This window comes from Lynx canadensis, chromosome A1, assembly GCF_007474595.2.
Source record: "Lynx canadensis isolate LIC74 chromosome A1, mLynCan4.pri.v2, whole genome shotgun sequence".
NCBI classification, from domain to species: Eukaryota; Metazoa; Chordata; class Mammalia; order Carnivora; family Felidae; genus Lynx; species Lynx canadensis.
In genome coordinates, this window is record NC_044303.2 from 117,883,595 (window position 1) to 117,909,748 (window position 26,154).

General features: G+C 44.7%; 1 protein-coding gene across 2 annotated transcripts; it reads right to left on the reverse strand.

The window, feature by feature from the left end:
- Window positions 1-4,438: 4,438 nt before the first annotated feature.
- Window positions 4,439-16,950, reverse strand: GNPDA1 (glucosamine-6-phosphate deaminase 1). 2 transcript variants are annotated; one of them, XM_030320403.1, is made up of 7 exons: window positions 16,869-16,950; window positions 15,837-15,966; window positions 12,124-12,225; window positions 10,293-10,475; window positions 9,082-9,266; window positions 7,256-7,430; window positions 4,439-5,873 (listed from the first exon to the last, which is right to left on the reverse strand). In XM_030320403.1, exons 2-7 carry the CDS (start codon window positions 15,958-15,960, stop codon window positions 5,773-5,775), a joined length of 870 nt encoding a protein of 289 aa, XP_030176263.1. In that variant the 5' UTR covers window positions 15,961-15,966; window positions 16,869-16,950; the 3' UTR covers window positions 4,439-5,772. The 2 variants fall into 2 exon arrangements, with proteins under 2 accessions (XP_030176263.1, XP_030176271.1); XM_030320411.1 differs by lacking the exon at window positions 16,869-16,950 and adding an exon at window positions 16,434-16,452.
- Between the last annotated feature and the right edge of the window lie 9,204 nt (window positions 16,951-26,154).

The following is a 26,154-nucleotide window of genomic DNA, read 5'->3' on the forward strand; positions in this document are numbered from 1 at the left end:
AGTTTGAAACACCTGGCAGTTAATTCAATGGAGATGTTGGGTAGGCAGTTGGGTATTCTAGTCTGGAGTTCAAGGGAGAGTCTCTGGCTGAAGATGGAAATATGGGAGTCTGTGTATAGATGGTATGTGAAGCCACGGGACTGGATGAAATTACCAAGAGAGTGAGTTACATGGGGAGAAGAAGTCCAAAGGCTAAGTCTTGGAGCACTCCAGATGCCAAGAGTTCAGGGCAATGTGGAGGACCCATCAGAGTAGACAGTGGCTACTCAGGGGAAATCAGCAGACTGTGATATCCTGGAAGCCATGTGAAGGAAGCAGTGGTCAGCTGTCACATACTGCAAATAGGTCAAGTAACAGGAGCTCTGAGCATTGAATTAGCGATCTACGTAGTCATTGGTGACTTTGACAAGTGGTGTTTCAATGGAAGGGAGGGGGAAATCTGGAGTGTGTTTGAGAAGACATGGGGTAGCCTCACAACAAGAAAAAATGCTGAGCACACTGAAAATCAGCTTCTCTTTGACCCATCAAAGAATAGAGGTCACAGAGCAAGCCACCACAAAAACTAGAGAAAAAATATGCAGAAAATACAGATCACTTCACCTAAAGGAGAAGCTAGAGCCAGTAATCAGGATTGAAGTGAATTGCTGGGGGCTGAGTGTGGGCTAGCTTGAGAGTTTAAAACTCCTGGGAGTTACTCTATGGGGTTGCCCACACTTTGGTGGGTTTTACCTCCAGGAGCTTCCCCAGGTTCTCATTGTGAAGATGGCAGAAAATTCTCCTCTTGTAAGGGGGCTGGGGGGGTAGTAGCCATTTCAAAATACACCCAGAGCTTTTTGTTAACTTGGCAGAAGACTGCCCTCAGGGAAAACTACTTGTCTTCTCTGACCTTGGGGAAGGGCTGTTGGATAGCGTAAGCCCCTTCCTTCCTTTCTCACGTAAGGAAAAAAAAAAAAAAAAAAAGGCTAAGAAACTTCTAAAGTTCTCAGCCCAGGACTCTGGCTCATAAAAAAGACAAAATAGATTTACTCATAAGATACAGAAGAATTCTCCCTAGTCCCATACCATCAGTAGGACTCCAGTATTACAATAGTGGATTACAGCTTTTGAAGAAGCTGCAACACACCGACTCTATTTCAAGAAGGAATTTCTAGGGAAAACCAGAAAGCGAAGACTGAAAACATGGACACTGAAGGAAATCAAAACCTCTGACACCTGCAGCAGGCATCGAACACAGCCTAGCTGTGAGCCAGATAAACATAACACCTCACGCCTATTCACCTCAGTTCCTATTACCCAATATATATCATGTCAAACTTCCAATAAAAAATATACAAGGATGCTCAGAAGCAGGAAAAAAAATCTGATGAGACCAAACAGACACCAGAACCAGACTGATATGGCAGAGATTCTAGAGTTATCAGACTGGGAATTTAAAGTAACTATGGTTAATATACTGAGGTCTCTGAGGGAAAAAGTGGACAACATACAAGAACAGGTGAGTCATGTATGCAAAATATGGAAACTAAGAATCAAAAAGAAATGCTATGAACAAAAACAACAGAAATTAATGCCTTTGAGGGGTCCATCCGTAGACTTAAAACAGCTAAGGAAAGAATCCGTGAACTTGCAAGTATGTCACGAGAAATGTTCCAAGCGGAAATTTGAAGAAAAAGAATAATTTTTTAAAGGGATGGAATATCCCAGAACTGTGAGACAGTTACAGAGGTATAAGGTATACATGGTGGTAATGCTGGAAGAGAGGGAGGGAGGAGAGAGCTAGAGTACAGGTGACTCCAGGATGGGGCAAACCTGGTGAAGAGTTTTGTTTTTAAAGCTTGTTTTGTATGCTGATAGGAGTGACCCAGGAAAGCAGGACAGTTTGATGCTGCAGGTGAGCGAGAATCTTGCTGGAACGATGCCCTCAAGGAGGCAAGAGAAGGATCTAGTGCACAAGTGGAGGGACTGGACAAGCAGCGATTAACAGGAAGAAGGGAAACTATGAGAGCAGGGCTGGCAGGTGGGTGCTGGGTGCGCGTGATGGTGGAGCTTATGGACGTTGTCTTGATTACTTTGATTTTCAAGGTCACAGCTGAGAGAAAGGCTAGAGGAAGAGTGGTTGGAGGCTTGAGGCCTTATAAATTAGAGGAGACCGAACAGACTAGGGGAATATCGTGTGGTTGCCAGCCGGTGTTAAGGCTCCCTTGAAGCCTGAATTATTATGTTCTGTTTTATTTATCATTCTTCAATAACTCTGTATTTTGTTAAAATGTATTTTATTGGAAACGTATGCATGTTTCACTAGCATCTCCTCACAGTAAGGATTTGGGTTCTCGTGAATGAGGAATCAAGTTTACAAAGTTAGATCTCCTTAGTAGGCCAATTGGCTAATCTATTATCATATAATATGCTCTTACTTCCCCCGGGTTGTTGTTACGGTCCTTATTCTTGGGAGGTACTATCAGGCTTATAGTTCAACCGAAAACAGACACGTTCTAGATATCAAAGCACTGATAGAGATGGGTTAGAACAGTATTTGGCCTGCCTTCAGGAAGCTTACATTTTAGTGGGAAACAAAATACACATCAGGCACTAAAAGAGCAGGAACAGGGGGAATAGGGAGTGTGGATTGCTATTTTATATTGGAGGTAAGGGATGATCTCCGATAAATGATATTTGAGCAGAGACCTGAAGGAAGTAAGGAAGTAAGCCATAGATGTATCAGGGAAATAGTGGGCCTGGCTTTTGTATCCATCTCTACTTTATAAACAGATTTAATAGAAGGCGTGATACCCATTTATGTCAACAGGCTGCCACTTTTTACTAAATGCAATAAAACCTTGAATGCATTCAATCCTTTCTTCCTGAAATGCAATACCATTTATACTTAATATTACCTTTTTTCTCTTTGAGTATCAGACTTAGGGTTTTACAGATTGAACTTGTTTTACCTAGCTGTATTTAATACTTACTGATAAGATTGTCACAACCTGGCCATTCAGAGCTCCATTAAACTGGCTGCCTTGTCCTTTCATTACTGCCTCAAACCTTTTTAAAAGCACCCTTACTTTTGGCAACAAGATATTCCAGGCCTGCTGTGATCCCCGCCCCCAAACGTAATTAGCTCTTTTCCAAGGAGGCCTGAGTAGTATCAGAGGCCCAATCTGGCCCAAGAGCATACATCCCACTTGACCTGCAGAAGAACTGGTTGTAGCAGGATGACACTGTTGTTGGGCCACCAGGGAAACATGGGCCTCGGAAAGGGATCTTTTTAAGGTCCCGAGTTCATTGAGGCATCTCCAGTTTAGTTGTCGTGACTAAATTCTTTTTCATTTCACTCTAATAGAATTTTTTCTTAACATGCCCACTTAAAATGTAATCCCTTCTTTACCAGATCAACAAAATGTGGTATATCCATACGGTGGAATACTGTTTTGCAATAAAAAGGGAATACTGATACATGTTGAATGGATTAACCTCAAAAACATTTTGCTTCGCAGAAGAAACCAGACCCACAAGATGCCATGCTGTAGGATTCCACTGTTAGGAAATATCTAGAAAAGGTAGATTGTGGAGATGAAGCAGATCAGTGGTCACATGGGCTGGGGTAAGAACAGGGAGCTTTCAGGGATGACAGAAATGGATGTGGCAGGGAATTGAACAACTTGGTAGACTTAATAAAAATCATTGAATTTAAAATAGATGACTTTTACAGGCACGTAAATTATATCTCAATACAAGTGATAAAAATTTAAACCCTTCTGCCAACTTCCACTTGTACCTCAACTGGTTATATTGACCCAAGATGTTCCATTATGTTTACTTTTCTAACTAAAAAAAAACCATCCAGGGGCGCCTGGGTGGCGCAGTCGGTTAAGCGTCCGACTTCAGCCAGGTCACAATCTCGCGGTCCGTGAGTTCGAGCCCCGCGTCAGGCTCTGGGCTGATGGCTCGGAGCCTGGAGCCTGTTTCCAATTCTGTGTCTCCCTCTCTCTCTGCCCCTCCCCCGTTCATGCTCTGTCTCTCTCTGTCCCAAAAATAAATAAACGTTGAAAAAAAAAAAATTAAAAAAAAAAAAAAAAAACCATCCAAACCTATTTTTTCATACCTTGCAATGTTTATATCCCCCTTGGTCACAAATCTCCTTATTCTCTTTAGAAGCCGTATCCTTGTTTGGATCCCAGGCATAGCCAGAACATGACAATTCATTGCTCATCTGTTCCTACCTGCCATTTTACACAGGTGCTTCATGTCTATGAATGACTTTATTTTCCCTCTGGTGACGGAAGAGGGTGAGCAGTTGCTGTGACTGCACCTTCCTACGGAACTGCTGTGAGGAGTGAATGTGAAGCCTTGCTCACCAGCCATTGCCAAAATACATAAGTATCAACGCAGACCACCCTCGACCCCTGGGGGCGCAAACCCATAAAGACACGTTTTATTTGAAAATATCAGATTTAATAGAAAATATCACATTGTAAATAAGCCCATCGATCCACTAGCCTAAGACAGAATGACAGCACAATCACGTATAAAAGCTAAAGACAGAACACCAGGTACCAAACACAGCACTCAAGGAGAGGCCTGAGCCGGTCTCTGAAAGATCTTTCCCAGAAATAGAGGAAGCAGCAGCTTCAAACAGGCACAGAGATAGGGAGGGGAAGGCAGCATCCACTCCACGAAGGCTTAAGAGAGTCAAAAGGCAGAGCAATGAACTCATTTTGTGAACACGGGGTGAAGGATAAAGGGGCAAAACTGTTGTGCTTCCTGGTGTTCTGGGAACACGAGAACACGCCACAGGAACCTGAGAGGGCTGAAAGGGCAAGGTATTTTAAGTGAGGAAAGGCTATTATTAGGCGCCTTTAGAAGCATTTGGTATGTTGTCTTGGCACTCAGCTCTCAGGGAAGCAGGAGAACATGTCACTTGTGTTGTGACTAAACTTAGGCCGAAGCGAGCTGCTTGCCCTGGCCCCCATCTCCTTAGCTGGGCACACTGACATGGTGCCCAGGGAGACCTTGGAACAGAAACATGGGCTCTGCTGGGAAGAGGGTTTCCGCCTTCCTTCCGTGCTGGAGGGTCCCCGAGGGAAGGGAGTGTGACGTGGCCATGCCCCTTGAGGCTCTGAGTTTATCAGCAAAAGCCTTCTCTTTAGCCCGGGCCACCCAGATTCTCCCCCAAGGAATCCTCCGAGTTCACGGAAAGGCCAACTGTGAGAGCAGAGAAAAACAAGAAGGGAAAGAAAGAAATCCTTTTCTTTCTTGCCACGGCACTTGGAATTGAACATAAGCTTGAGAATTTGTTCCTTCATCTGGAGTAGTGATCCTCAAATAGCAGACCTGCTCAAGAGGGGCTTTCAGAGCCCCTCCAGAGAGGTCTGGCCCGTATACACAGGTCCCTTTCTCACCACCCCCCCAAATTGAGAATCAGTATACAAATGATAGAAATTCCTGTTGGGAGTGTGCTGTATGTGAGAACAGTGCCAGAGGGAGAACCAAAGCTAAAAACCCTAATTTCTGTAGGGCAGACATCAAAAATTATGGAGTACATTTTTCAGAGACTTTTTTTTTCTGATTAAGTTAGAAAACAAGTCATTCTCCCTGTCCCTAAACTCTGACGACTAGGCTCCATGCTGCAGGGCCAAGAACAATTTGTATGCCCGTTCGTCTGGAGTAACCATACTGGGTGAGAGAAATACAACCGTGTCCTCCTAAAGGCAATCACCAGAAATGCCTCGCCTGTCCTGAGGACGTCCTTGATGCTAGGGTGAGTGCAGGCTAATCACCATACGGTTTCTCAGGAGACTGGTTGTTCTCTGTTTCTTTCTCTTTGATGCTGTACAAGGGGTCCACCAACTTGTTATGAACAAGCATTAAGCCTGTGAAAAGTTAAAAACGAAAAGCAGTTAAGGCAGGTAGAAGCCAAGTTCCACCATTATGAACAGTCATATCCAAGAGCTCTCAAATTTTTCCTCTTCCTGAAAATTATCTTTTTTCTGTGGCTCCAAATGACAAAAACCCTAGAGTAGGAAAAGAACTTGTTATTTCCAAAGAATGCTAGAATCCACAGGACTTTTAAATCCAGTCTCTGGGGGTGTTGGCCATTCAAAGGTTAATCTTCTTTTTTTTTTTTCAGTTCAAACTCATTTCCCTTTTATTAAAGTCCAAGTTACCATTACATGGTTTGGTACTCAATAAAGGAAAACTTGTTCAAATAAGGTAATACGTTATCAGTAATTCCAGGTGACTGTTTATAATCAAGTAGCATTATGAATAAATCCTTGAGAAGCCATCCATGGGGTTTACACTTTGTCAAGGCCCAGTTCCCCTGGAGTGGAGATTCCCAGTTCATTTAAAGTTGGTCTAAGTTCCTGGATGACATAAGGGTAGATTTCCTTATGAGGTCCTGCTTTGTCCTTAACAACCTCTAGGATGCGAACTGCACTGGCGAAATCATTTAACCATCTGTATGCCCGCAAAGCAGCATCAATGATTTTAGGTTCTGGAACCAGAGTATAGCCAACAAGCGTGTTCATCCCTTTACACAATTCCCAGGCGTCAATATCTGGCTTGTTGAAGTATGTCACCCGGTGAGCATCAAACTCCCCATCTGTTTCATGCGACCCCCTGGGAGTAGCAGCGAACTGACTGGACAGTGGCGGTGGAGCCGGGACCTGGACCTGGGTACGAGAGGCCTCTGGGGCTGGCATCGGGGGCTGCAGCTGCTGCTACAGGGCAATGGTGGGGAGCGGTACAGAGCGTGACATGACCGCTATGACGGCACGCAGTCTCAAAGGTTAATCTTTTAACCAAAGAATAAATTCCCAATATGCCTGCTTAGTAGATGAGGGTTTTCACATAAGTTTGTTTAAAGCAGTGTGTCCTTTTTAAAGTGGAAGAGAAAAAGATCCTCCTAAGAATTCAGTGGCCTACCTAGAGGGGAAGGCCTGCAGAAGACCTTGAAAGATTAAAACACCCTGAGGCTCAATATCATTGCCAAGAGATCACCACGTTGCCCTTGGACGACAACTTTTCATTTCACTGGGTTTTTTGCCTCCTCAGAACAAAGAGGCTTCCAGAAACAGACCCTTGCAGTCATGGATGGAAGAGCATTGACTGTATTCTGAGATCCTAAGGTTTCATTTTTGTTAAAATCAGAGTTGTCTATGAAAGTGGCCAGAGCAAGAAAACTAGATCCACTCCTCACACCTGGCACACCCTAAACTTGGCCACCAACTCCCAGCCCCAGCCCTCCCCTCACCTTTGAAATACTTGACAGTTTTCACTTTCAGCTCTAGGGTGGCATCCTCATCACACACAAACACCGTGCGGGGATGCTGCTGGAAGGCAGATACGGTCCACATGTGGCTCACCCCCTCCTCGATGGCCTTGTACAGAGCAAATGCCTTGTGAGCACCTGTGATGAGGATCATCACCTGGGGATCAGAAAACAAGCCTGTGATGGAGGAGAATGAGCAGTGGAACCCAGAGTCCAGAAACCTGAATTCTGGCCCAGTCTCCCCAACCAGCTGTAAGAATCATTGTTTTTAATATACCATTTTAAATTGTTAGCCTGCACCACACTGTGCTCCCTGCTGTATGTGCCTGATCACACAAATAACCTAAGGCAGGGGCATCATTATCCCCATGTTCTAGGACGAGGAAAAGGGCTCCAGGAGATTTAAGTCCCTTGCTCCAGGTCATTTCTGACCCAAAGGCCACCACTTGATGGTGCCTCCTGATACCTTTGATGACGACTATGAATAGACATGCAAGACAGAGGCCCACACCCCTTATCCCAATGGTTGTGACAGTGGGTCCCAAGGGGTCCTAGGCTGGCTGAGTTTTCACAAGCACAGTCTGAATAAGAGGGGTCCCGATCTGCCCCATCTACAAAGGGCCATGGAAGTGATGGTAATAGTTATGCGTGTGGCTCCTAAGGTTGAAGCCCAGAAAGGCTGCCCCTCAATCTAGTCACTTTCAATTCCGGGTATTAGACTGACTAATAGCACTTGGGGTGATGCTTTTTGTTCAAATAAAACAAAGGCACAGCCTCCCCTCAACAGTTCAAATATCAAGAACAGAAGTGCTGGAAAGTGTAAAGAACTCTGCTCTCTAGATTTCCTTTCATTATAATTCCACTGTACCATGGACTTGTGAACAGGATTTACTGTTCCTCTCTCATAAGAAATGAAAACAGAGGCACAGAGAGAATGTGACTCTTCATTCAGGACCCCAGAACTCCTGATTTCCAGACCCAGGTCCTTTCCCAGATCATAATACCGTCACGTGACAGGGAGGGCCCTCAAACCCTTGCAGGTTTATAAGCTGCAAGGCCAAAAATAGCAGGGTGACCTCCTAGGTACTGAGTCAAGGTTACCCAAGAGAAAGTGGGTGATATCACTCATTTCACAAAAGTTCACTCGAAACAGGGAGCCCTTTTCACTGATGTAGATGTTTGTTAGGCAAAGAAACTTGAAGCTAAAATGTGTAGCTGCTTCCCACTGAATATACCCCTGAAAGGAAGAGAAAATGTTTTTAAAATTCTAATGAAAGACAGTAAAGAAATTGGAACCACCAAAAATTCAAATGATACTCCACTTTCTAGGGAAAAACACACTGAACCGAGTTCAAATCACACTTCCCCACATTTATGAATCCCTGAACACAGGCCTAGAACCACAACTATCCTGGGGTGGCAGGGGGAGCTCTCTTCGAACAGTGACCTCCACCAACTGCAGGGAACCAGCAGTCCCTCTCAGTACCCGGGCAGGTGCAAATTCATATTCTGACATCAGTAGGGCCAGGCTCCTTTCTGCCTGGGAGAAGCTAGGCAGGCAGAGGCGGGGGAGCCTGCAGCCTTTTGTAAGTAGGCAGTGCTGAAAAGGGTTCCCTCACACTGAGAACAATGGTTGCCTCCAAAGAGGAAGGGGGAGCAGTGATGGGATCAGTTAGGATTTTAGCCTTATTTGTAAGGTCTTCATTTTTAATAACTGTACCCAGGTGGTACCCTGTATAGTGAACAACAAAAAGGCCAGTTCACCACCCCACCCCCCAGGAAGGCCTGTGGACCCCTTGCGCCCTTACCTCTCTAGCATCCATGAGAGTGCCCACACCCACCGTCAGGGCCATGGTGGGCACCTTGGTGAGGTCACCATCGAAGAACCTAGCATTGGCCAGGATGGTGTCCATGGCCAGAGTCTTCACACGGGTCCTGGACACCAGACTGGAGCCCGGCTCATTGAAGGCGATGTGTCCATCGGGGCCGATGCCTGCCCAGGAGAAACAATGAGGACAGGCCTGTCATTCCCAGGGATCCAAGATTTCAAGAATGGACAATCTATTTTTCCCCACCTGGGGTCTGAAAAAATCCTTGAAATCATCTCTCTTTTCCCATTCACCCTGGGCAGGTACACCTTAAGCATAAGATCTTCCCCTCTCCCCACCTCCTGGCATTTCTGTTTGAGGCTCACACAGACGTCGTGGCCTCACTACCACCCTCAGAAAGCTAAGTAAGCAGCACTCCAAATAGCTTCTGCTTCACAAGATCACTGATGGGTAACTTCTCTCTCTCCTTCCCAGTAGTCAGGGGTCCTGTTGCTGAGATAGAATTACAGCAAATAAAAAATGGCCTGGTCAGGGGTTGCAAAATTTATAAAATCTCAGAACATGCGTGCTGAGAACATTAGCCTCTTCCTCCCTGCCTTGAAGTAAAGAAGAGTTAAATCTACAGCAGTAAAAGTCCCAACTTATCACCCCCATGGGTGAATCCAGAGGTGGCGACAGATGGTAATGGAAGAGGGCAGCCCAGGGTAGGAACAAACCTCAAATTGAGAAGGGGCCACCCTAGATTCTTCCTTTCTTTCCACTGTTGCGGCTGACCCGGGGGAAGTCATCAAACTTCTCTGGTGTTCAAATGGCTAAGCTACAGTGGTGCGGGGGCCAAGTTGCAATCTTCTGGAACTACACAAAGTCTTTGCTCTGAACTGTTTAGGTAAGTCCCATGGACTGATCCATACAAAACCTTAAGACTAGGGAATAGAATCCGAGAGTCCAAATCCAGACGTCTCACTTTACCAACAAGGCACTGAAGTGTGGATCACACAGTCACTGAGCAGCACAGCTAAGGTGAGGGCTCCTATTCCAGGGTCTTCCCTGACTCAGGGTGATAAATAATCGCTACTGTTTCAGTGCAGTGAGGAAGCTGCAGTGGGACAGGCATGGGTCTCGTCCCGTTCCCACATGTCCTCACCACCCTGGACCTGCCCTGGACACGTGCTGCAGAGTGTCAAGCTCACCTCCAACGAACAGCTCGATCCCTCCTGCGGCTTTGATCTTCTCTTCAAAGGCGTCACACTCGGCCTGCAGGTCAGGTGCGTTCCCGTCCAGGATGTGGGTGTTTTCTGGGCAGATGTCAATGTGCTTGAAGAAGTTGTTCCACATGAAGGAATGGTAACTCTCCGGGTGGTCTCGAGGAAGGCCTGTGGGGCCATGGCTACACTAAGTCATTCCCAGGCTGGGCCACAGCTCTCGTTCCAAAGAGGATACCAGGATACCCCCAGACCTTCACAGACTCCTTCAGGGAAATGCTCATCAGGGAGCCCTGGGCACCGCCCCTCTGGCCCTGAGACACTTAGGATAGTCTGAGCTGGTCTCCCTGTGTCCACCCTCCACCACTGCTGTGACGACAGGACTGGGCCAAGGTAGCTACACACCAGGAACCTGAGAAATCCCCTCATCTGGATCTCCTTTTCACAAAAGAGTAATTGTAGGCTGGAGGCCAGGGCCACTCTGGGCTTTTGGAGGTGGCCTAGCAACCTGGGAGTGGGGCTTGGCCCATTTGGGAAAGGAAGTAAGCATGCCCCTTCCCCCGTGCCTCCCACCTCACCATTCACCCACAGTTATACCCCGCTCAGCCTGAACCCCAACTTCAATGCCAGGTGCTTGGACAGAATTATCTTAGGGCTTCACAAAATGTTTTTTAGCCAAGAAAAAGAATGTTTAAGGTAGATGTTTAATGTCAGCCTTAAAAAGGAACGAGATTCTGACACTACAACATGGATGACCCTTCAGGACATTTTGTTGAGTGAAATAAGCCAGTCACAAAAAAGACATTTACTCTATGATTCCACTTATATAAGATATCTAGAGTAGTGAGACTCACAGAAACAGTAAAATGGTGGTTGCTAGGGGTTGGGTAAGTGGGAAATGGGTAGTTGGTGTTTAATGGGTAGAGTTTCAGTTTTGCAAGATGAAAAGAGTTCTGGGGGATGGCTGCACAACAGTGTGACTAAACGCTGCTGAACTGTGCATATAGAAATGGCTAAGATGGTGAATTTTGTGGATTTTACCACAAGTGAAAAAAAAGATGTTTAAAAAGAAGCCAAATGAAATGATGACCTGGCGGGGGGTGGGGGTGGGGCGGGTACAGAAGACCAAGGTGTAGCTTTTCAGCTTTGGAAGGGACACCAGTGTCCGTTCCTCTCCCAGTGTACCTCGCAGGAAGGGGAGCTAGAGGATGAACACTGGAGAGAAAGACAGGACACGGACACTGAGGGACACACCCCAGCCACGATCCCATTTGTAATTACTGGCTCCAGAAAGAAATGGCATGGAGTTGGGGAAGAGGCAGACAAGAAGGAGATACTCATTTAATATGTATTTAAAATGCTTGCTCTGGGGGTGCCTTGGTGTCTCAGTCAGTTAAGCGTCCGACTTCAGCTCAGGTCACGATCCCGCGGTTCATGAGTTCGAGCCCCACATTGGACTCTGTGCTGACAGCTCAGAGCCTGGAGCCTGCCTTGGATTCTGTGTCTCCTTCTCTGCCCCTCCCCTGCTCACGTGCTCCCTCTGTCTCTCTCTCAAAAATAACATAAAAAAAAAAAAAAATGCTTGCTCCGTACAAGAGGCTTCCATATCTGTTTGATCACTTACTGCTTACAAGCTAGGAGGTCAGCTTTTATAGCTGAGTATACCAAGGCCTGGAAGAGACAGATATTGCTAATTAAGCTTATCCCTAAACATCACCGGCTCCCTGGGACTTCCCTATTCTTCTCCTGGGCTGAGCCTGAAAGGGGAGGAGTACAATTCTCCTGGAATCAGGAAAGACCTTGAAAGAGACAGACTCACCCACATACTCATCCATGTTGAAAGTCTTCACATATTTGAAGGACAGGTCTCCATTCTTATAATACTCAATCAGCTTCTTGTAGCAGCCAATTGGGGTGCTCCCTGTAAGAGAGGCCACAGCCATGAATCCCCTTTAGCTCCCAGCTCCTGAAGATGCCCAGCTGGGCTGCTCAGCAAGGAGAACCTATCAGATCTGAGAGAACATGTCAGATATGGAGTCCTATCCCAATGCTCCAATCCTAACTGCTCTGAATGCCTACTTCCCCACTAGACTGTAAGCTCAAGGAGGGCAGGGCCGTGTCTGTCCCGTTCACTGCTGAATCCCAGTGCTCAGGACACGGCTGACTGAAATGACCATGATGAGTAACCTGAGTGAACATCACCTTACTTACTGACATGATATTCCCTGAGCAACTAGCATGTGAGGCAGGGGGCCACGTGATGAGAACACAGGAGCAGGAGACACAGCAGCTGCTTTGGAAGAGCTCACCCTGTAGGACTGGGAACATGAAACAGTAGTGTCAGCTATGATCAGGGTAAGTCTGTAGGTTCACAGAAGACTTCCCTGAGGAGCAGCAAACTCCTGCGAGTTGAGGGTCATTAAAAAGTCAATGTCATAAAGCACGTGAAAAAGGCAGGACTTCCATAGATTAAAAAAGTAAATATTCATGAAGTCTGGATACAGGCTTATTGGGGGGAAAACTATAAAACATAAATGTGGATGATGTGGAAAGAAATGTTACTATAGTCTGTATATCAGATGATATTATGGAAGGATTTTTAATAGGGATAATAATAGCATTGTAGTTATGTAAGAGAATGTCCTTATTCTGAGGAGATACATGCCAAAAGATTTAAAGGTAATGTGTCAGGAGGTTGGGAACTTACTTTCAAGTGGCTCATAAAAAAGTGTGTGTGTGTGTGTGTGTGTGTAGAGAGAGAGAGAACATGAGACAGAAGAGAAGAAGGAAACTGTGGCAAATTTTAACAACTGGTGAGCCCAGGAAAATGGTACTACACTATTCTTTAAGCTTTTGTGAATATTTGAAATTCTTAAAAATAAGATGATGAAAAGAAAAATGACCCACCCAAATCAGATCACTCTTTTCACAAACTACTAATGGCTTCACATTTCACTGAGTAATAATCCTAACAAAATATGTACATAATTTGGCCCCTGGTTACCTCTCTCACCCTTACTGATCCTGCTCCTTGCAATGCCACCTCAGGGCTTTTGCACATACTGTTCCCTTTGCCAGCAGTGCTCTCCCTTCAGATATTTGCATAACTCTCACTTCTTCTGGCCTTTACTCAAACATCACTTTCTCAGATGGACCTTCCCCACCACCATATCTGATATTGCAAACCCCCACCCCTGTCTACATACACCCTAACCCCTTTCACTGTTTCATTTTTCTCATTCACTCATCACCATCTACCATACTTTATTTGTCGACTTATTATCTGTCTCTCCTACTACACTTAAAGATTTAGGAAGGAAGGAATTTGTTTCTTTTGTTTGTTGTTGTATCACCAGTGCCTAGAACAGCTTGGCATACAGCGGGCATTCAATAAATAACCTGTTGAATGAACGAAAGTTCCCTCCCTGCCCCCATAATCAATCTGTCCCTGTGACATGGCCTCAGCCATGCCTGAGCCACACAGCTTCTCTATCCTTCCCCTGAGCTTCATCATGTGCATTTTCCAAATTTCTAGCTTTCCCATCAATTCTGTGAGCTCCCCAATATCTAACCAATAAATTCCTTTTCTGCTGGAGTTAGCTAGAGTTGGTTTATTTGGTTTCCACCAATTAAAGATGTTTTCACCTTTTAGATGTTTCACCTAAAAGAAGGGATGTTCCAAGGAACCCTTATATGGACATGCCATGCTGGTTCAAGCAGGACAGGAAGGAGCCAGGTCTTGGAAGGCCCTGAATGCCACACTGAGGAGCCGGATCTGATTATGCAGGTGATGGGGAATTAGGGAGGGATTTCAGCAGCATAGACTCTGACCTAGAATAGCTCTAGTTACAAAACAGGATGTTAGTGCAGCCCCCACAGGGACTGAGACATTGGTGGTTTTCCAGGTACGTGTAGATACTGCTCCCACAAACCTCTAGTGCACAGGTCAGCAAACTTCACACTACAGGCCCAAACTAGCCTGCTCCCTCTTTTTGTGCAGCTCATCAGTGAAGAATGGTTTATAAATATCAAAAGAATATTACTTTGTGACATATGAGAATTATATAAATTCAAACTTCAATGTCCATAGATAAAGCTTTATTGGTGGACGGCCATGCACATTCATCTATGTACTGTCTGCAGCTGCTTTTGAGCTACAAGGACAGTGAAATAGTTGCAACAGAGGCTATATGGCCAGTGAAGTGTAAAATATTGACTAAGTGACCATTTATAGAAAAGGTGTGAAGGTCCCTGCTCTAGTGGATGGGACAATGAGGGGCAGATCCACCCAAACTTAGAAAGAAAGAATCAGGACATTTGCCTTAAGGAGCTGAGGTCAAAATATCCTCCCATAAAGGCAACATTCTGATTTTTTCCATAGGAAACTGGGACGTTTATGGAGGTTCCTCAAAAAATTAAAAATAGAACTACCCTACGACCCAGCAGTTGCACTACTAGGTATTTATCCAAAGGATACAGTTAAACTGTGTTGAAGGGGCACATGTACCCCAAGGTTTACAGCAGCACTATCAACAATAGCCATAGTATGGAAAGAGCCCAAATGTCCATCAATGTGTGTATATGTGTGTGTGTGTGTGTGTGTGTGTGTGTGTGTGTATACACACAATGGAGTATTATTCGGCAATCAAAAAGAATGAAATCTTGCCATCTGCAACAACATGAATGGAACTAGACTATATTATGCTAAGTGAAATTAGAGAAAAACAAACATATGACTTCACTCATATGTGAAATTTCAGCTACAAAACAGATGAACATAAGGGAAGGGAAGCAAAAATAATATAAAAATAGGGATGGGGACAAAACATAAGAGACTCTTAAATGTAGAGAACTGAGGGTTGCTGGAGGGGTTGTGGGCAGGGGGATGGGTTAAATGGGCAAAGGGCATTAAGGAGGACACTTGTTGGGATGACCACTGGGTGTTTATACGTAGGGGATGAATCACTGGATTCTATTCCTGAAATCATTATTGCACTATATGCTAACTAACTTGGATGTACATTAAAAATGAATGAATGAATGAATGAATGAATGAAGAAACTGGGACTGTTTTTCACTTAGGTCCTGTGTTTAATTAATTATAGAAAATGCTTTGAGTGGACTATCTTCTCAATTCTCCCAAGGATAATGCTCAGCTAGTAGCACTTTAGATGCACAAAAATTCATTCATTACATAAAATGTATGCCTGAAGACATTACGACTCAGTTCTGTTAAGGACTTCTGGTGGGAAGGCTTAGAATGGAGTCTAAAAATTCCTGCCTAACCAGGATCCCTTCTATACCAGAACTCTTTAGGAGAAGGCAGCAACTAAACCAGACCATAAAGGAAACTGTCCTCTGTTTTGCATGTCCAGGAAAAAAGGCTGTTCACTCATAGCACCAGCACCTCAGAGCCCTCCTTCAAAGTCTCTTGGCTTAATGAGCCCATGAACCCGGTCCCTTAAAAACCCCCGATGCTCACTCTCTCCCCCTGCCTCCAGTCCATGGCACCTTCTCTATCCCACAACGCACCAGTGGGAAGTCCCAGGGTGAAGTACTGGTCTGGCCCTGGGTTAAACTGGATGATGCGATTCCTGATGTACTTGGCTGCCCACTCGCTGGCCTGAGAATAATGGTCCAGGATGATGAGCTTCATCTTGTCCTGTAGGGGACAGGTGACAAAAGGAATCAGTGGTAAGGGACAGGAATAAAGGGAGGGATGCAGGTGGCTGGGGAGAGGGGAGAAGCCCTTCTCACCCAGCAACACCCTCTGCCTAGGCTGATGAGCCAGGAAGAGGAAAAGATCCCAACTTTCAGCTCACAGAGGAATAGGCTGGGCCAAGTGCCTCCACCACCCACCAGGAGGCGCTGCTGTGAGACAGACCTGGGTTCTAATCTCCGTTCCTCCATTTAGCAACGGCAGAACCTTAGTGAAAGGACTCAAGATCTTCGAGACTGTTTCCTCAGGCATGAAAATGGGGACAGTATCTCCCTGACAAATTTCACGATGGTGAATATTAAATAAGGATGCATGTAAACCATAGTGTTTAATATGTTGGCAATTACTTTGTAGCTCGACCTAGCCCTCTTTCCCGACCCCTCTTCCCCCATCCGCTGGATATTTTGTACCTACGGCCTCTTCCTCAATAAAGAGGTGTAGTGGTATACTGGGACGCTAGATCCACGGGTTTTGCCTGTAGAGGTGTGTTCTCTTATCAGTGCTGGAGTGGGTGCTCCCACCGGCCTGGCTTGCTTTGTGGACCCTCAGTTTCCCCCACAGCGTATGGGGGAAAATGTAACCGCTCCGCAAGGAGGGCGTCTGCTACCCTCTCACTGCGGTCAGTTAGAGTGAGAGGCGGAAGTGTCTGGATCAGCCATCCAAAGGATACGGGTGTGCCTTTCCGACCCCGATGGCGATCCCATCGCCCCTCCGGCCCTGCATGGGGAAGGGATCCCAGCAGCTCGCTGGCTCACGGTCCCCGGGGACCAGAGGCAGGGGCAACGCTCGGGCCCCGCCCGCGCCCACCCGCGAGGAGGGTCCCCGCCAGCCCGGTACCCACTTACTCCGACACCTCCCTCGGCGGCTGCAGCAACTGTGCTGGCGGCCCCGCCCCGCGCGGGTCACGTGGCACCGGGTCACGCGGAGCAGCTCTCTGCCGGAGGGGCTGACTCGTCCGGGTGATTGCGGGGCCCTGGTTCCCGGTGGACTGTGCCCTGACCGGGGCCAGCCACCCTTTCATCTCCGCTCCAGGGACGCGCAGGGCTGGGAACAGCCGTGGGAGGCGAGGCTTGGAGACTGGGTTCGTGCAGGAGTCCGGGGACTTGGGGGCCTCAGGTGACTCCCAGGAATGTAGTGCTTGGCCTGGGGTTGGGGCCTGAGTTTTAGTGCTGGGGAAGGGTGGGGGCAGGAAGAGCAGAATCGCTTCCTTCGACTCTCCTAGAGTTGGGCCTAGCTCTGCCTTCAGGTTAACTTTTAGATGTCATGGTTTTACCTAGATATTACAACCTCTTTGCTTTAAATATAATTGGATTTTTCTTGCTTTATTTTTAAAGCTTAATCTTTACAGCAATCTATACTAGAGAAAAGGGAAGGTCCCTGGTCTTCCCAGGTCTCCACCTCAAGGTAACATTGCTAACAAAAATGATATGAAAACAGGGAGGGGGACAAAACATAAGAGACCCTTAAATACAGAGAACAAACAGAGGGTTGCTGGAGGGGTTGTTGGGGTGCGGATGGGCTAAATGGCTAAAGGGCATTAAGGAATCCACTCCTGAAACCATTGTTGCACTATATGCTAACTAACTTGGATGTAAAAAAAAAAAAAAAAAAAGATAACATTGCTAACAGTTTAGACTACATTTCCAAATTGTTTTTCCTTGAATGTGCTTCTATTTTACAGAAATGGGAACACACCACACAATGAGCTAGGTGGCCACCTTCTGCAGTTCCCGTCATTGGGCTCACGGCTCCCCGTGGGCCCACCTGCAGCTCCAGGCCAGCTTGATAGAGGTGGTGTTAGTCTGGTGAGGCCCTGATGAGAAGGAGTGGTGGAGCTAATTTGCAGGGGGAAAAAATGCAGTCAGAAATCTCATTTCCACATGAGGACTGTAGATGTTTCACAACCCGAGTCTCCAAACGCATCAGATAAATGGGGGAGGGGGGGTGCTCATCAGCAGCTGCCTTCGGGTCTGTCCAGGAAGAATGACTTCATGTGACTTTAAGTGGGCCTGTCCCTTCCACCCCAATCCCCATTACCTTTTTGTAGGGAACCAGTTCCAGGTCCATGTCAAGGCTGGCAGCTCTGGAATCAGAGAGCTTAGGGACAGATCAGAAATATCTGGTAGTCAATTCCCAGTTCTTGAGTGAGTGACTCAAAGGACTCAACCTCTCCAGCTCTGAATTTTCTCTTCTGGAACAAGGGGTTTGAGTGGGATTAGTAACATTGACCTTATGTATTTGTTGGAAGTATTCGATGATACAGTAGTATAGCTTGGCTTTCATGGCCAGCCATCATTACCCCTTATTTCCTCCCACCTTCCTTACAGCCCACTCTCCACCCTCCAAATGTTCTCTACCCTAACCTCCTGCCCCCTCATGTTCCTCCCACTGCATGCCTGGGGTTCGTCTTACCCACACCCTGCCTTCCGTCCTCTTGTAGAACCAAAATGAGCTAGTTAAAAGAATTGTAGATTCACCCATAGAGTGGAACATTCTGCAGCTCTCCTGTGACAGATGTTTTTCTACTGTTTCATTGCCCCTGTTCCGAGTAAACATCTGGCCCCCAGGCCCAGAAAATCCTGCTGGGTCCCCAGGGTTCATACGAGTTTTGTGAAGCTGGCCCTGCCCTTTGGCCTAAGATCTAATCAATTAGAGAGCTCCATGCCCCTGGCCATGATTGATTCAGGGCTAGGCAGACAGGGAAGATACTAACCCAAGGGCGGCTCACAGGCTCCCTTCTCCTTTGTGGCTTCCCACTGTGGCCACTGGAAAGTTAACTACTCTCCCAGCTCCTCAGCCAGGATGTGGCCCGGTAACCTAGTTAGGAACAATGAAGTAAAAAGATGGCTCTGGGAAGTTACTTTACTTTCAGAGAAAAGTGACATGCTTGCCAAACAGTCTCTGTACCTTGCCTTTTCTTCTTGCCGTGAAGGCAGATGTGATGCCTGGAGCTGGAAAAGCCATGTTATAACCATGAGGCAATAAGTGTAAGGATAGAGTGAGGGCTAGAAAGAACTTCTTAATATTTGACCAATGCTGGGACTCCTGCTTCTGGACTTCTCCTAAGTAAATAACAAATATCCTTATGGTTTAAACTTTAAGTCACTGTTAAAGTTTTCTGTGACTTGAAATTGAAGACATGACTCATTGTTACAGCAGATGACTCAGGTCTTCCTTGGGGTTTATGCTGGTATTTTGAGGATATACATTTGGGGGAGCTGTAAAATCCAGGAAAGCTTAGAACTGCCAATGAGAAAAGTAGAACCATTTAAAACAGATACCGAACCCTGATGACATCATTTGAGCCATGTCTGAAGCCAGATATATCATTAAGTTCAATAACCGGGTGAATGGATGAGTGAAAACATAGGTTATTATTTTTTTTTTTTTTACCATGAGACTAGTTAGAGGAAATTCTGGAAGGATACTTATCTATTGCTGCACAATAGATTATCCCAAAACTCAATGACTAAAAACAGTAAGTTCAGTAAGGGCTACAAAGAAATGTGCTGTCAAGCCACGAAAAGACCTGAAAGGAAACTCAAGTGTGTTATCACTAAGTGAGAGAAGCCAGTCTGAATAGGCTATGTCTACTGTAATATTCCAAACGTGTAACATTGTGGAAAAGGCAAAACTAGAGAGATGGTAAAAAAAAAAAAAAAAAAAAAAAAAAAATCTGTGGTTGCCAGCAGTTAGGGAGGAGGAAGGAATGAATAAGTGGAGACAGAGAACTCTTAGGGCAGTGAAACCATTCTGTAAGATGCTATAATGGTGGATACATGTCTCTATACATGTGTCTAAATCTATGGAATGTGCAAGAATGAGCCCCTATGAAAACTATAGGCTTTGGCGGATTACAATGAATAAGTGTAAGTTCATCGGTTCCAACAAACGTACCACTCTGGTGGGAGATGGTGATAACCAGGGAAGATGTGCATGTGTAGGCACAGGAGGTATATGGGCATTCTCTGTACCTTCTCTCTCTTTTTTTTTTTTAACATTTATTTATTTTTGAGAGAGAGTGTGTGTGTGAGTGGGAGAGCTTCAGAGTGAGAGAAGGGCAGAGGATCTGAGGCAGGCTCTGCGCTGACAGCATAGAGCCCAGTGTGGGGCTGGAACCCACAAACCGTGAGACCGTGACCTGAGTCAAAATAGGAAGCTTAACTGACGGAGCCCCCTGGGTGCCCCTGTACCTTCCTTTCAATTTTGCTGTGAACCTAAAACTGCTCTGAAGAATCCTTTTAAAAACATGTATTTTTAATCATCTCTCATGATTTCTAATGTGCTAGGCATTCACACAGGGTACAGTGGAGCCTCAAATGTAAGACTCACAGGCTGGAGCTGGAATCATGAGGTTCATTTACTCACAGGCCTGGTGGTTGATGCTGGCTGTCAGCTGGAACACTCACATAGGGCCTCTCCCTGTGGCCTGGGCTTCCTCACAACATGGTGGCTGGGTTCCAAGGGCAACCATATCCAACAGACGTGAATGGCTTATCATGGAATGGACTTCAGAGCCACACTCTCTGGCTATGAATCTCAGCTCTACCATTTACTGATTGGGTAACTTCTGGTAAGTCACTTAATTTCTCTGTGCCCTGATTGCTTCATCCATAAAATATGAAAAATATCTTCCTTATAGTATATGCTATTATAACCAAGAATAATTACCTCAGGGAGGAACAAATGATCTTAATAGATGTAAGACACTTAGAACAGTGCCTGGCACAGTTAGCCATCGCTAAGGGATCATTTTGAGATGGGTCTCAAAAGAGAATTAGGATTTGGTCATTGAAGAAGAGGGAGAAGGCATTATAGACAGGGATTATCAAAGGCACAGAGGCACAGAGGCTGCGGGTAAGGTGTTCACCAATTCAAGAAGTAAAAACACAAGACACAGTTAAATTTGAATTATTTCTAATGCCTATTTGCATATACTTTGAGATAAAAATTACATGAGACATACTTATTCTAAAAACAGAGTTGTTTATCTGAAATAAATTCTAAGTATCTAAATTACACACCTGTTTATTTCATTATATTTCCCTGGTTATTTGGTTCTCCTTAATAGTTCCTCGTTTTGCAGAATTTGCTTATAGAATTCCCTGAAGTTACGGTCTTTGTTCCATTTACATGTTAACATGATTTCTGCAGTGATCACATTCTTTTTCTTTTTTTTTTAAGTTTATTTATTTTGAGAGAGAGCGAGAGCAGGGGAGAGGCAGAGAGAGAGGGAGAGAGAATCTCAGGCAGGCCGTACACTGTCAGCACAGAGCCTGATGCGGGGCTCGAACTCACAAACTGGGAGATCATGACCTGAGCTGAAATCAAGAGTTGGATGCTTAACCGACTGAGCTCCCCAGGAACCCCACATTCAACTTATTCTGTTCCTGACCAGTGAACATTTGTTAATGAGAAATCGTGCTCAGCATTAGCCTTATGAGCCAGCATATGGAACATCTACTTGCAAAAAGTTACCAACCCTGAGCGTTGCGCTTCAAATGTGATTGGCTGAGGCACATAATACCATCTTTCACAGCATAACCTGCTTTTCCAACTCTGCAGGATTCCACTGCATCTCTTGATCAATAATTTTGTAAAATGTCCACCAGCAAAAAGGAGCATGGTCTTCAATTTTTGTTCGTTTTTTCTTCTGTGTTACCCATGTTGATTCTACTTGTTCCCATGCTAAAAGAGTGTTGAGTAACATCCAAGTAAAATAGTCAAATTTTGTAATGGATGAAACCCATTTCAAAAGATAATCATGGCAGGTGCTGAAATAGTTATCTACTGGACTGAAATTTATTTTCTGGTTCATACATAATGTCCTTTTTAACAAGAGTTTTGATAATAAAAGGGACAAGTTTTTCATCAATTCTCGTTTAACACATTCAACAAGTTCCTTAGTAATGGAGCACCTCCATTACACTGTTAGCTGTTCTTTCAATTTGCACAATCCTACTGCCAAATTGATACTGAAAACTATGAACAAGAAATAAGTAGGGGCACCTGAGTTGGCTCAGTCAGTTGAGCGACTGACATCAGCTCGGGTCATGATCTCACGGGGTTCGTTGGTTTAAGTCCCGGGTCGGACCATGTGCTGACAGCTCAGAGCCTGGGGCCTGCTTTGAATTCTTTGTCTCCCTCTCTCTCTGCTTCTCCCCTACTCTCTCTCTCTCTCTCTCTCAAAAAAGAAAAGCATTAAAAAATGTAAAAAAAAAAAAAAAAAAAAAGAAAGAAAAAGAAGTAAACTTCATTCAATGCATTATTTAAAAAGCCAACAGGGGGCGCCTGGGTGGCTCAGTCGGTTAAGCGTCCGACTCCACCTCAGGTCATGATCTTGTTGTCCGTGAGTTCGAGCCTCGCGTCAGGCTCTGTGCTGACACCTCAGAGCCTGGAGCCTGTTTCAGATTCTGTGTCTCCCTCTCTCTCTGACCCTCCCCTGTTCATGCTCTGTCTCTCTCTGTCTCAAAAATAAATAAACGTTAAAATAAAAAAATTAAAAAAAAAAGCCAACAGGAATTTTGAACCAACAACTGGCTTCTTAGAGAGTATTTCTTAGAGAAGAAAACCCTTTTCTTTAGAATTCAAGTATCATCTCAGTCCTTCACATAAATGGAGGATTTTCTCAACTGTGTGTTAACGAGAATTAATGGTTTTTGAATGTAAGAGAAATGAAGAATACTGAATGCCAATAAAATCAAAATCCTTAAATTGCTCACTTAGAATAGTATCAATGCTGAAGTAAGAGAGTAATTTCATGACAGTTACTCCAATCTCAGTAAAAAAGACATGAGTGGTGACTGGGTGGCTCAGTCGATTAAGCATCCGACTTGGGCTCAGGTCCTGATCTCCTGGTTCCCGAGTTCGAGCCCCATGTTGGGCTCTGTGCTGACAGCTCAGAGCCTGCAGCCTACTTCAGATTCTGTCTCCCTCTCTCTCTGCCCCTCCCCTGCTCATGCTCTGTCTCTCAAGAAGAAATAAACATTAATTTTTTTTTAAAAAAGACATCAGGTACTGTTGAGTAGCATTATGCAGAATATCAGCAGGATAACTAACCATAGAATTATTTATGTTGTGCTTCAACCTTGAACAAGCAGGATTTATACCCTTATACAAACATTCACCAAAAGTTATGTTCATATTATCTCCAACAAAAGCAGTAAAAAATTTTTCAACATTTCTTTTTTTATATACACAATAAAACTGTACATATTTCATGTATGTGATTTGATGAGTTCAGACATATGCATACCTCTGTGAACCATCACCACAGGCAAGGTAATACACATCTCCATCACCTCCAGAAGTTTCCTGGGCCCTTTTGGGGTGTGTGTGTGTGTGTGTGTGTGTGTGTGTGTGGTGAACTGTGTGTGTGTGATGAACTCAGTAAAAGAGTTTCTGCATAAATTTGCAGAAACTTTCTGAAGACTTATCTGGAAGAGATTCTACTCAGAATAGCCCTATTAGCAAGCTTTTTTAACCAGAAAAATATTGCATGAAAGAAAAGTTGTTTCTGCCTTGAGATTACTTGCACTGTGGCTATGCCATAAGGTGAGACATTTAGATCTCTCATCATTTCAACAATACTAAATACAGCTTTTACAATTTTATTATAGAAGTGGATGCTACTATTTGAAAATTTTCTTACAATTTTAGAATCAGAAAACACTTTTAGCAGTAGTATCTTTGAATGGTTATTTGAGCTTGAAGACTGATGATGATACACAGTGTGGAAGTCCATTACATTTCTGCTGCAAGTATTTTATCATTTTAACCTGAATCTCTCTTTTAAAAAAAATCTGTTTATCACTCCCCTTAACACTAGTTGAGGAAATCATACATCTCTTATGCGTAGCTGTTACCATATGCTGGTTTATATGTGGCTTTCCACCATTTTTAAAATATGAAATGACCAATTGCACACTGTGGAAACCTTAAAAGGAATTTTTCCTCGCTCACTAAATGACTATGCTCAGAAAGTTCACAAAATTTATGGTTGCTTTTGTTTGTGGGGGGGTTCAAATATACACAAATAAAAAACAGACAATAGAAACAAGTCCAAGAGTCAGAGATTGAATGTGAAGAGCTCACAGGTGCAACAATGCACCTGCACTCCGAAGTCTGATCTCACAACCAATCATAAACAGGGGTCCAGATGTTAAAAGGGCTGCATACTTGCAAACTAATATTAAATTGAACTTTATGTCTGACGCACAAAGATGAACTTCATGTTTGCTTGAAAGTGAGACGTGTGCTTTTACGGCCAAGTCTCCCGAACAAAGCTAGAGCTGATTTTCTGTAAGGGTGGGGGGAGTGTGACAAGGAGCTGGTGGACTTTCAGAAGAGGAATTATTTAGGAATTTAAGGACCCTGAGCTGTGTTCGTATATCGATAGGGCAAGGCTGCTTTTGACTTGCTAACTTTGAAGCCTGGCCTGTGGAATGAGGGACTTGCTGATTGGCTGTTGTGTAGGAGCACAGGGCTGTCACTGATTGGCTGGCTTTCAGAGGCATGGGGCTCTCCTTCCTCGAATCTCTCACTTTCGGAAGCCTGGTTACCGGGGTGAGTATCGCTGATTGGCTGATTTTCTGAACAAAAATCGCTATTTTTTATTAATGGTGGGTAGTGTTCACCGCTTGGGACTTTAGCCAAAGAACAGTATTTTCCTTTCCTGAATGTGAAAATAAGTACCTTTAATTTGCAGCCTTCCCTTTTATAATTACCTCAGTTAAAACTGCGGAGACCATAAGGGGTTGTCCAGATCTATATTGGTAGAGTTATGCTTTTCAGTTAGTGTGGCCATTTAATTGATTTAAATACCAATTATGGTGGAGGAAAAATAACTGAAACTTTTTAGTAACTTAATTTTAAAAAGCTGAGTACATGGCACACCTGGGTGGCTCAGTTGGTGTAGCATCCTCCTCTTGATTTCAGCTCATATCAGCGTGGAAACTGCTTAAGATTCCCTTTGTCTCCCTGTGCCCCTCTCCCCTCTTTCTCTCTAAAATAAAAAAAAAAATGGGGGCCCCTGGGTGACTCAGTCGGTTAAGCGTTCCACTCTTGATTTCAGTTCAGGTCATGATCTCCTGGTTAGTGAGATGGAACCCCGTGTCGGCTCTGCACTGACAATGCGGAACCTGCTTGGGATTCTCTCTCCCTCTCTCTCTGCCCCTTCCCTGCTCATGCTCTTTCTTTCTCTCTCAAAATAAATAAAAACATTTAAAAAATAAAATGATAATAAATTAGTTTTAAAAATAGGTTAATAAAAAAGCTGAATACATTCAGGGCATCCTGAAAGTTAATAGATAGTTAATAGAGAGTGCAGGACAAAGTACAGAACATGTCCTGTATAAACTAGCAACTCTGGGGAAAGTTCAAGAGTAACAGAAGAATCCCCACCCCCAACCCCCAACAGAAGGAACCGTAATTCTCATTTCCTCCTAAAAGGTCATTCATTATAGCCCTGCTTCTTAAAGGAGCATATTGGAAACAACGTAAGTGCCCATCATGGGGAAACTGGTTGGATAAAGTTTTGCACATCTATACAATGGCATATAATGCAGCAGTTAAAAAGGAGGAGTTCTGTGAACTGCTATAAAGACTACCCCCATAGTTAAGTTAAACAAAACAAAACAAACAAACAAACAAAAAAAAACAAGGACGGGGCACCTGGCTGACCTAGTCAGTTAAGTGTCTGACTTTGGCTTAGGTCATGATCTTGCTGTTCCTGGGTTTGAGCCCCACATTGGACTCTCTGCTGTCAGTGCAGAGCCCACTTTAGATCCTCTGTCCCCATCTCTCTGCCCCTCTCCCTCCTCAAAAAATAAACAAAAAAAATAGGGGTGGCCGCGTGGCTCAGTTGGTTGAGTGTCTGACTCTTGTTTTTGGCTCACGTCATGATCTCGTGGTTTGTGAGTTCAAGCCCCACATCGGGCTCTGCACTGTCAGCTCAGAGGCTGCCTGGGATTCTCTCTCTCTTCCTCTCTCTCTGCCCCTCCCCTGCTCGCTCGCTCTCTCTCTCTCTCTCTCTCAAAATAAATAAAGAAAACAAGTTTTTTAAATAAATAAAAAAGCAAGATGCAGAACTCCAGGTATGGTATCATTTGCACTGAATATGCATGGGGGTCA

Coding starts and splice junctions, on each gene's coding strand:
- GNPDA1 (XM_030320403.1), bottom strand. CDS start 15,960: ATGAAGCTCATCATCCTGGACCATTATTCTCAGGCCAGCGAGTGGGCA. Junction 9,267..10,292: donor GATCGAGCTGTTCGTTGGAG/GTGAGCTTGACA, acceptor TCTCCTGGGCAG/GCATCGGCCCCGATGGACAC. Junction 5,874..7,255: donor AACTGTCAAGTATTTCAAAG/GTGAGGGGAGGG, acceptor AACTTTTCACAG/GCTTAATGCTTGTTCATAAC.